General features: G+C 43.6%; 1 protein-coding gene across 2 annotated transcripts in view; it reads right to left on the bottom strand.

The window, feature by feature from the left end:
• The window catches only part of LOC120980242 (embryonic protein UVS.2-like), a 31,846-nt gene that overhangs the window by 6,246 nt on the left and 13,397 nt on the right, over positions 1 to 12,203 (bottom strand). For both annotated transcript variants that reach the window (XM_040409215.1, XM_040409216.1), the window contains 5 exons: positions 7,590 to 7,671; positions 6,026 to 6,153; positions 2,656 to 2,765; positions 2,341 to 2,560; positions 423 to 541 (listed from right to left, as the gene is read on the bottom strand). In XM_040409215.1, the coding sequence (XP_040265149.1) occupies positions 423 to 541; positions 2,341 to 2,560; positions 2,656 to 2,765; positions 6,026 to 6,153; positions 7,590 to 7,671 (659 nt within the window). The remainder of the gene's footprint in view (positions 1 to 422; positions 542 to 2,340; positions 2,561 to 2,655; positions 2,766 to 6,025; positions 6,154 to 7,589; positions 7,672 to 12,203) is intronic.

Raw genomic sequence — 12,203 nt, 5'->3', positions numbered from 1 at the left:
AGAGATGATACGTGCACCTATCAAGAGAACAAGGGTCTTGTGACCGCAAACTGGCCACATCCCCATTCCCATCGTAATGTCCTATCACTAGGGTATGCCATAAATGCCTGATAGGTGCACATCTCATCTCCTGGACCCTCAGCTATCAAGAGAGAAGGAAGGTCCTGTGGCTACATCCCCATTCCCATCGTAATGTCCTATCACTAGGGTATGCCATAAATGCCTTAAAGGTGCACATCTCATCTCTGGGACCCTCACCTATCAAGAGAACAAGGGTCCTGTGACCACATACTGGCCACATTCTCCAAAGAAGTCAATGGAAATGTTGTATAACTCTTTTATGTATCAATACCCCTTTCATATGACCCTGGAGAACCTCACATCTACAGAAAATCACTGACCGTCCTCATCCTATCACTTACCTTGTACCCTGCAGGTGCAGATAAGACCCACACGCAGTTCATTGAGTTAGGGTATTTGGAGGGAAAATATGGAGTCGAAAAGTTTCCTGTTGTACTGAATAAGGATCCACCACATTTCACTGTAATGTAATAGAGACTGAATGTTACCATATGCCATGACTTACAATGGTATCACATGAAAATGGCTGAATTCAGTATCAACATGTCCCAGTATAGCATGGTGACATTTTCTCCATAATCTGCCCAGTGTCTAAGAAAATCATGGACGCATCATTTTTTTAATGGATACCAAATAAACTGTTAAGTCGGCACTGGTGCAGCAACCCACAGAGGAAGTGTGGGGGCACACAGGACGGGAGTAGTAGCACTCATGGTGGCTGTCCTCACTCCGACGCTCCCTGCACCATGCAGTGATGGGAGAGGTGAATCCTTTCTTCCCCTCGGCACACACGACGGCGGTAAAGCGGTTCAATGAAGAGGCCGGTTTTAGGGAACAAATAACAGCTCTTTACTGGCAATAACGATGGCCAAGCTCAGATACACATTCGTACGGTAGTAGTCACAAGTTTTTCCATGCATGGACTGGCAGATCTGACACGTCTTGCAATTTCCACACTTCTTACAGTTCCAGAAGCTGCAAACAAGGAATTAACAGGCCAGTTTTTCTCTCTCTGAGTCAGTCTTCCAGTATCCAGCCAAAAGGGTGCAATATCTCTTTTGCTCTCTTTCTCTTCTCATCAAAATATGGCACTACAATGCCTAGCTGAGGGGTGTAGTCCAATAGCAGATGGCCAATCTGCCTCTAAAGCATACCTGGGTGTATCAGCTCCCTATTGTCTCAAATATGCTATGGGGTCAAAGAGTTTTATGCAGGTTATCTCCACAGTCTCTTCTCATGCACCTCCTCCTGACGGCTGCTATACAATTCAAAATAATCCTCAGAGGCTGGTACAGGACTCTTGCTGGCTGAGGATTCCACAGGGCTGCTTCTCAGTCTTCCTTTTTCTCTGCCTCACCTGCAACTATTACTGTGACTCCTAACTGCTCCCTATGGGGAGGGTAGCCTTCTAGCATCAGTCTCCGTGGGCATGTTAACTATATTCTCATCATTCAAGAAGGAAAATACGTATCAGAGTGCAGTCACGATTAAACCTCTTATGCAGTGTGCTACCAGCCCACTCTTGCTATGCCATGAAATGCCATCGCTCTGAATTTCCCCATTATAGCCCCACTCTTACAAAAGCTAATGGGACCTTTAGATGCCCTACAAGCACCAGGACTAGGGTCTGCCTGCAACAACTGTATAGCTACATATGTACACCCTCATAGATAGCACGTCTCTGACATGATATTCAGTACTGAAAGTAGCCAAAGACAGCCATTTTAAAACAGAGCTGTATAAACTCGCTACTGGGACCTCTTGCAATCTGTAATCTACAGGGCACCTGGATGCAATAGAAGCGGGACCTAAATGCAGAACACCACTCTGTTAAAGGGAGTCTGTCATCAGCATTTCACGTTTGTAACCCTTCCCATAGCTTTCAAGCATGCTTACAGTTAATAAAAACGTTACCTTTAGCATCAATCCTGGACTTATAAAACCGTCAAAAAACATCTTTGTAGCATATGCAAATGAGGGCTCGCAAGTGCCCAGGGGCGGCGTTACGCTCGTAGGTGCCCTGCTAGCTCAGCCTTTTCTTCGATTCCCCCCGCCCCTTCCTTCCCTCCGCCCGCCCATCCTTTCCCTCTGACCGCCTATCTACTAACTTGTTGTTTCGCCGAGATCCCGCGCCTGCGCAGTCAGTCAGTCGGCCGGCGCATGCGCACTGCGATGCCCATGTGACCAGCCTCACAGAATTTCAACGCATTGCAGCTTCAAACATTTGCATGCACAGGACAGAACTGTGGATGTACTCACGTGAACTGTATGTCGCCTTAAAGCTGCTTCCAATCCGTGAGCTGGTGAATGCTACTCTGACAAATTTTCCAGAGGAAATCTGTGCAAGTGGAGCAATGTTTCCGCAGATTTTGTCGATAAGAATGGGCGACTCTCTGCTGATTCCATCGTACACAGTAACAGAGGCCTGAGAACAATCTGGAAAGGAACTAACGCTGAACGACTCAAACTGCAGGAAAACCTGGAGCAAATCAAAATCTAGGGTCAACACAAAAGTCAATATAAAGATCTGTCATTCCTCTAGTTATGCTACGTGCGCTTATCTGTTATATATACTTTGTCCTCTGGGACCCGGATCAGCCACACACATGACGTAATGTTAGGGTTCTTCTTGGACTCCCATGAAAATGCCCCATGTGCATCAGGCAGCAGGTAACTACAGATATCTAAAAAAAACAAAAAAAATACATCTAGGTAGTGCCCTGCCAAGGATTTTCTCCTAAAAGACAGGACCATAGAACTACAATTCTCTGCACTCCATGGTGACCATTCATGACCAATATAGGCTGTCATACCCGCAAAAAACATATACCGCACCGTACAGTTTTTTCTTTTCGTGGCCAGCCAATGACCAAAGTATGTCACTATATGACTATACAGTGGCATATACCGGAGGTATACTGTAATCTGGGAATACCGCTGATGTGTACCGTTTGCATATACCTGCAGAATAGAACATAGCCTGAATGATAAAATTGTGCCTGCCTACAGCCACCACTAGAGGGAGCTTAGGCTACTTTCACACTAGCGGTAGCCTGTTTCGGCAGAGGAATAGCCTGCTGGATCCGTGCTACTGCAAGTCCACCATGCTGGCAGAAGTCCGCTCCGGCACGATTCACTATAATAGGGGTGGGTCGGAGGTCTGGCCGCAGCACAGCAAACATGCCGATAGGCGGTAGGAATTAAACTACAGCATGCTGCGTTTTTTGTCCGGCCACCTCTTGGCATGTTTGCCATGCTGCGGCAGGAACTCTGGCCAACCCCCTTTACAGTGAATGGGGCCTGAGCAGACTTATGCCAGCATGGTGGACTTGCGGTAGCACGGATCCGGCAGGTTGTTCCCCCGCCGGAACAGCCTGCCAGAAAAGACTACCGCAAGTGTGAAAGCAGCCTTAGGAGAAGAGCTAAGGTATGTTGATTGTAGTCACACCGGCTTGTAGGCTGAGAAGAAGACCAGGAGAATAGAGTGCAGCCCTAAGAGATATTTAGTTTGACGCACACTTCTCGGTGTTGAATGGACAGCTACCGACAGGTCTGCTACAAATCAAAGAGCCTTATTTTAGTAATGTCGCTTGTTCCAGTGAATACCACCAACACAATGATAAATCACATCCAGAAAGCTTCCTGTAAAAATCAATACCCCACGAGATTACATGCCAATTTATTGTGGTCGTTATGTCAATGCAAGTCACTCAGCTGGAAGTTCAGCATTATAGAAGAGGATATTTATAATAAACAAAAATTGAAAAACAAAAATTATGAATTAAAATCTCAAACCGTCGAGTTGTCTTATATAATATATAGGAGACTAAGAGATCGACTCAAGTGGAAACCCAGACTTTAATCCAGTGATAATAGCATTAGAAATACAGTTGCAAGAAAAAGTATGTGAACCCTTTGGAATGATATGGATTTCTGTACAAATTGGTCATAAAATGTGATCTGATCTTCATCTAAGTCACAACAATAGACAATAACAGTCTGCTTAAACTAATAACACACAAAGAATTAAATGTTACCATGTTTTTATTGAACACACCATGTAAACATTCATAGTGCAGGTGGAAAAAGTATGTGAACCCTTGGATTTAATAACTGGTTGAACCTCCTTGGCAGCAATAACTTCAACCAAACGTTTCCTGTAGTTGCAGATCAGACGTGCACAACGGTCAGGAGTAATTCTTGACCATTCCTCTTTACAGAACTGTTTCAGTTCAGCAATATTCTTGGGATGTCTGGTGTGAATCGCTTTCTTGAGGTCATGCCACAGCATCTCAATCGGGTTGAGGTCAGGACTCTGACTGGGCCACTCCAGAAGGAATATTTTCTTCTGTTTAAGCCATTCGGTTGTTGATTTACTTCTATGCTTTGGGTCGTTGTCCTGTTGCAACACCCATCTTCTGTTGAGCTTCAGCTGGTGGACAGATGGCCTTAAGTTCTCCTGCAAAATGTCTTGATAAACTTGAGAATACATTTTTCCTTTGATGATAGCAATCCGTCCAGGCCCTGACGCAGCAAAGCAGCCCCAAACCATGATGCCCCCACCACCATACTTCACAGTTGGGATGAGGTTTTGATGTTGGTGTGCTGTGCCTCTTTTTCGTCACACATAGTGTTGTGTGTTTCTTCCAAACAACTCACCTTTGGTTTCATCTGTCCACAGAATATTTTGCCAGTACTGCTGTGGAACATCCAGGTGCTCTTAGACAAACTGTAAGCGTGCAGCAATGGTTTTTTTGGACAGCAGTGGCTTCCTCTGTGGTATCCTCCCATGAAATCCATTCTTGTTTAGTGTTTTACATATCGTAGATTCGCTAACAGGAATGTTAGCATATGCCAGAGACTTTTGTAAGTCTTTAGCTGACACTCTAGGATTCTTCTTCACCTCATTGAGCAGTCTGCGCTGTGCTCTTGCAGTCATCTTTACAGGACGGCCACTCCTAGGGAGAGTAGCAGCAGTGCTGAACTTTCTCCATTTATAGACAATTTGTCTTACCGTGGACTGATGAACAGCAAGGCTTTTGGAGATACCTTTATAACCCTTTCCAGCTTTATGCAAGTCAACAATTCTTAATCGTAGGTCTTCTGAGAGCTCTTTTGTGCGAGGCATCATTCACATCAGGCAATGCTTCTTGTGAAAAGAAAACCCAGAACTGGTGTGTGTTTTTTATAGGGCAGCTGTAACCAACACCTCCAATCTCATCTCCTTGATTGGACTCCAGTTGGCTGACACCTCACTCCAATTAGCTCTTGGAGATGTCATTAGTCTAGGGGTTCACATACTTTTTCCACCTGCACTGTGAATGTTTACATGGTGTGTTCAATAAAAACATGGTAACATTTAATTATTTGTGTGTTATTAGTTTAAGCAGACTGTCTATTGTTGTGACTAAGATGAAGATCAGATCACATTTTATTACCAATTTGCGCAGAAATCCATATCATTCCAAAGGGTTCACATACTTTTTTCTTGCAACTGTATACTGTCTGCGCGCCATTGAATACTGACATCTCCATTGATGGTTCTGGAGCTGCACGTTTTTTTACATAATATAGAAGAGGATATGTTCTCTAAGCCCTCATGCACACAGCCCTATGAGTTTTTGCAGTAAGCAAAATATGGATACCGACCGTGTGTATCCCACATTTTCCCCTCTGCTGGTCCCGTAGTATGTTTCAAATGCCTATTCTTGTCTGCAAAACAGAAGAGAATAGGACATGTTCTATTTTCTTGCGGGGCTCCGGAACGGACATACAGATGTGGAAAGCATTTAGTGTGCTGTCCACATCTTTTGCGGCCCCGTTGAAATGAATGAGTCCACCTCCGACCCACAAAAAGTGTGGACCGAATGCGGACTGAAACTACAGTTTTGTGCACGAGGCCTAACACTACACATCCTATTCAGCTCCTTCTCCACAACTTAACTGCATTCGTAGAGCTTGTTAATCTTGGCGACATCCAAAGAACTTAATCCAACGCGCTGCCCGATCAAAGCACGGGGGTTGCCGGTGGGTTCAAGAGTCGGTTTTCCAGCATCACTTGCAAAAGCAAACCTTTAACGAGTGCAAAAAGGACGCATTAAAGACTATGAATATGACAGTAAATATACAGGGTGGGCCATTTATATGGATACACCTTAATAAAATGTGAATGGTTGGTGATATTAACTTCCTGTTTGTGGCACATTAGTATATGTGAGGGGGGAAACTTTTCAAGATGGGTGGTGACCATGGTGGCCATTTTGAATTCAACTTTTGTTTTTTCAATAGGAAGAGGGTCATGTGACACACCAAACTTATTGGGAATTTCACAAGAAAAACAATGGTGTGCTTGGTTTTAACGTAACTTTATTCTTTCATGAATTATTTACAAGTTTCTGACCACTTATAAAATGTGTTCAATGTGCTGCCCATTGTGTTGGATTGTCAATGCAACCCTCTTCTCCCACTCTTCACAAACTGATAGCAACACTGCAGGAGAAATGCTAGCACAGGCTTCCAGTATCCTTAGTTTCAGGTGCTGCACATCTCGTATCTTCACAGCATAGACAATTGCCTTCAGGTGACCCCAAAGATAAAAGTCTAAGGCGGTCACTGGATATGCGAAATTGCTACATGATGATGTGTTTCCCTCTTTATGCACTGAAGCTGGCACGTTCCCTGAGTTTTTCCAGCAAGATGGTGCACCACCATCAGTGTGTGAAGAGTGGGAGAAGAGGGTTGCATTGACAATCCAACACAATGGGCAGCACATTGAACACATTTTATAAGTGGTCAGAAACTTGTAAATAACTCATGAAAGAATAAAGTTGCGTTAAAACCAAGCACACCATTGTTTTTCTTGTGAAATTCCCAATAAGTTTTATGTGTCACATGACCCTCTTCCTATTGAAAAAACAAAAGTTGGATTCAAAATGGCCACCATGGTCACCACCCATCTTGAAAAGTTTCCCCCCTCACATATACTAATGTGCCACAAACAGGAAGTTAATATCACCAACCATTCCCATTTTATTAAGGTGTATCCATATAAATGGCCCACCCTGTACATTTATCACATCTACATAGCAGCCTAAGGACGTGCTGTGTGCATTTCCCTCTATGTAGGCGATATTCAGTGCTGCTCTATAGGTGAACATATGCTGAAGTCACACAAAAAAAAAAAGCTGTGTATCCATTTAAGAAGAGGATTTCTACAACAAATCATTTATAGAAGAGTACTTACTGCATCAGTGAACATACAAGCACTAGAAGTGAATTAATTAACATTTTTTTATTTAACTAAGATTCGTTTTTCTGATACAGAGCCATAAATCACCTTCCAAGACAAAGGGGGAAATTTATTAAGACTGGCGCTTTCTGCCCCTGTCTTTATATCGCCTGCGCTGTTGGAGGATGCACCTCATTTATGACAAGGCGCACGCACGACATACCAACGTCATTAGACCTACATCACATTCCGTAGGTCATATTAAAAGAAAAAAACTTACTTGCCATAGTGTAAAACAGACAGGTAATCATAAGGCACGCCTAGGTTTTGGGTACTCATCTTGTAGAAATTGCGTTCTTTATCTAGAAGGAAAGAGGAGTGAATTGAAAATTAAAAAATATGGAAGAGCAGGGGCTGAAGGAGGTAATTCTGTAATCGTGGCTGCTAACCCTTCTGATCCCATGAAAACTATGTACGGTTTATCTTTGATTAAATGTTGTGTTGACTCAACAGGAGGGTGTCCCCACTGCAGAAACGGGGACTGGAACTGGTTGTATGGGACAGTGTGTCATTGCTGGTTGGTTTTGCAAAGACATTCCCTATATAGTGGTCACCTTAAAGAGGCTTTCCGGGGGTGTTCTGCCTCTCCAATCTAAGCATTGAAAGTGTGATCTCTGAAACTTACAGTTGTGCTGAGATAGCGGTAACCATCAATCTTAGTTGAATTGGCTAACAGTGACTCGATACAAACGACACCTTGTAGATTGTGAAGAAGTTTATTCCAAACTGTGCAGATCATATACCGATGAACAAATGGATAGGTCAAAAAATCATGGCGTGAGCAGCTAACAGGATACATGTGGCTGAGATGAAGAGTGAAGCCAGAATGCAAGGGAGAGAGGAGAGGAGACTGTATAGAGAGCATAGCAGGAGGGGAAGAGAGAAGGGACACATGGGATAAAAAGGCAAACCATGCATGTGTAACATGACACTCCCCGTCAAAATCTATGATTTCTAATAACAATATTAAACTTTAGTTCAAGTCCATGTATAATAGATGTTTCTCTTCTGGAACATCTGCAAAATGAAAAGGAACAACAAAAATTCAACAAGGAAAACATTACTACAATACTTGTAGACGTGCTCTTTAAAGTGTTGACAGCGTTAGGAGGAAGATAGATCCGCGAGTCCATATTCAGAAGGGAAGGCAGCAACATGCACCAGTCCTTCTTACCTCTCTTTGCATCAGGTCTGTGGGAGAAGTTCATCTTCCTGTTTAGGCAGAAGCAGTACCAGCTCGTTTATGGGTCTGAAGTAGTGTCTTGCAGAACCTTCTTTAATTACCTTAACTTCTACTTTCGGCACCTTGCCATCATTACTTGGAATAGTCTTAGTAATAAGACCCATAGGCCAATTGTTACGATGAGCATACCTTTCTTTCAGGAGAACTATGTCCCCGGCTTGCAGGTCGGGTTTGCTGACTTGCCATTTTGTATGACTTTGAAGGTTTCAAAGGTACTCCATCTTCCAACGGCTCCAAAACTCATTAGCAAGAAGTTGGACCCATTTCCATTGGTGTTTGTAAACAATTGACCAAACAAAGTCCTGAGGAGGAATAGTGGCTATTCCAATCTTTTGAGTTAGAAGGGTGGCTCGAGTTAGCAATACTGGAGACTCTGGGTCTGAGGAAACAGGAACAAGTGGTCTCGCATTGATTATGGCGGACACCTCAGCAAGGAAGGTGACCAAGACTTCATGTGTGAGCTGGGAATATTTGTGGTCCAGCAGCATAGAGTCCAGGATTGTTCTCGAAATCCCAATCATGCGTTCCCAAGAGCCTCCCATATGTGAGGAATGTGGCGGGTTAAATTCCCATTTACACTTCTCTATCTTCTCTGCTCCTGTAAAATTTGTCCCGCAGTCGGATCTAAGTAACTTTACAGGTCCGCGTATGGAAACAAATCTTCTGAAGGCGTTAATAAAGCAAGAAGAGTCCATTGATTCTATAACTTTGATATGCACTGCACGAATGCTCAAACATTGAATAGCGAGGTCCAATGCTTGTTGTTAACGACTCCGCCACGAGTCTTACGTGTAACAACGGTCCAGGGGCCGAAAATGTCTATGCCGACATTGGTAAAGGGTGGTTCAGTGCTTAATCTGTCTGTTGGAAGCTCTGCCATCTGTTGATTTAGATGTTTTCCTCTTAATTTTTGGCACTTGACACATTTATGGAGTATGGAGGATATACATCTTTTCATCCTGACTATCCAGAAACCTGCAGGCCTTACTACTCCCTCTGTGAAGTGACGGTCTTGGTGTTGCACTTGCTCATGGTAATGTCTGACTAGCAGAGCAGTAATGTGGTGATGTCCTGGAATGATGAGGGGATTTTGCTCTTAACTCATAACATTAGACCTTGCTATGCGACCACCAACTCAAAGTAGTTTGTTCTGATCAATTATTGGATTCAACTGGTATAGAGGGCTATCTGTAGATAGGTTGAGTCCCTTTGACATATTGTGAATCTCTTGCGAATATACTTCATGTTGGACACATTGGATGAGGAGTCTTTCCGCTTGAGCAACCTCTGCAATTGTGGGGGGTCCTTTACAGATGTGCCACTTACGACACTCTTGATTAGCGTCACCGCTGTTTGCAATGTGATGAGCAATGTGAATAAGATGTTCAGTCGCTCTTACAGCAGCAGACCACTTGGAAAAACGTTAAAAACTGTGAGATTTCAGCTTCACCTTTGCCTCCACGGAGGTATTAAGTGTAACTACAATGGCCTCGATTTCCTTATCGGACTCCGGATGGATAAGTTCAAAAGATAGACTCTACAGGGTGTGAGAAGAATTCGTCATTCAAGAGTACTGGTAGAGATATCCATGATGTATCCAGAAAAGCAGCAGCAGGTACTGCAGGACTGCCTAGGGTACATAATGCCAATGCTCGGGAATGGAGAATTTCCTAATGAATTCCGCTTGATTGCTGACATACACATGGAACCGTCTTGTTTGATTGTGTATGTATCCTAGCACGATTTTGCTGTCTGTGTAAGGGCTCATTAAGATGGCCGTATGCTGTCTGCAAAAATGCGATCCGTTTTTTTGCAGATTAGATGTTGTCCCATTCATTTCCATGGGGCCCTTTTCTTCCATTGCACAGCTCAACAAAAAAAATGAAACATGTCCTATACTTGTCAGTGAAAATCAGGACATGGCCCTATTGAAGTCTATGGATCAGCAAAAAAACGGAATGCAATCCGTTTTTTTGCGGACATGCTGAACTGTCCGCAAAAAAACTGATCCGCATTTTTGCGGACAGCATAAAGCCGTCTGAATGAGCCCTAAATGTCAAAGGAGTCAATGTTGAAGTCTGTTTCATGCTTTATAAGCTCAGCAATTTCAACAGCTAACATGGCTGCACAGAGTTCGAGCCTTGGAATAGTATGTGCAGGCTTTGGAGTTAGCTTGGCCTTGCCCATGACGAATCCTACACCTATTTCACCGTTGGGGTGTACAACTCGGAGATAGGCTACCGCAGCTATGGCTTCCATGGATGCATCAGAGAAGACATGGATCTCTAGTGTGGTGGCATTCTTAAACTGTTCCAAAGCCTGGAGGGACTGCTTTCAGGATTCCCACCTTTGTTGTTTCTCTTTGGGTAAAGGCGTATCAGTGTTCTCTGAAGTAAGTTGTCTGAGTAATATCTTGCCCTGAATAGTAAAGGGTGCTATAAATCCCAAGGGATCATAGATACTGTTTACTGCAGACAGTACTCCTCGGTTTGTGAAGGGCTTGTCACAGACTGATGTTTGAAATGTGAACATGTCTTGTTTAACATCCCACAGCAATCCAAGGCTGCGTTGCGTGAGGGAAAGGTCAGACCCTACTTGGAATTCCTTACCACTGACAGCATGATTATCAGAAGGAAATGCTCTCATTACCTCATTGCTGTTGGAGATGATTTTGTGTAGTCTGAGGTTGGCAGTAGAAAGCATGTTCTGAGTTCTGGTGAGAAGGTCGATGGCTTCTTCTTCCGTAAATAGAGACTTGAGACCGTCGTCTATGTAGAAGTTCTTTTCAACAAACTAACGTGCGTCAGACCCGAACTCTTGTTCGCCTTCTTGGGCTGTTTTTCTTAGTCCATAAATGGCAACTGCGGGGGAAGGACTATTACCGAAAACGTGAACTTTCATCCGATAGTCTATAACCTCATCCTTGACATCATTATTGCAGTACCATCGAAACCTGAGGAAGTTTCTGTTGTCTTCATGGACGATGAAACAATGAAACATTTGTTGGATGTCGCCCATAATGGCAATTGGCTCTTGTCTAAAGCGGACTAAGATTCCTAGGAGGTTGTTGTTCAGGTTAGGCCCAGTGAGTGTCATTGAGAGAAACGCCTTTGTGACGAGCATTTGAGTCGAAGACCACCCCAATCTAGTCAGGCTTGCGAGGATGGTAGACACCAAAACACAGGAGGTACCAGCATTCTTCTCCTTGTGTAAGAGGGGGTGCAGGCTCGGCATGATCTCTCTCAAATACCTTCTGCATAAAGTCAACAAAATGTTTCTTCATCTCCGATTTCTGCATGTTGTCTATTGTTTGGAATTCTCTTCCTAGGGGTGCGAAATGGTAGCGGTGCCACCCAGCTGTTGGAATCATCTTGGTAGAACACTTTACTCATGGTTCTCAAAAATTATTTGTCTTCCATCGTGGCTGCTAACTCATTGTCTCTTGTGGTTACCTCAAACACTGTGTTACCAATGTTGTCATCCCAGAAGATAAATGCTTTCCCATCATCTAGTATTATGCGCTCTTGCGTACCTTTGTCACACTGCTTTTTTTTCACACTGTAGTGATGTTGTCGTCATGAAAAAAAAGTA

Source organism: Bufo bufo, chromosome 10 (genome assembly GCF_905171765.1).
Source record: "Bufo bufo chromosome 10, aBufBuf1.1, whole genome shotgun sequence".
Lineage (NCBI taxonomy): Eukaryota > Metazoa > Chordata > Amphibia > Anura > Bufonidae > Bufo > Bufo bufo.
This window is presented reverse-complemented; position numbering and strand designations above follow the sequence as displayed.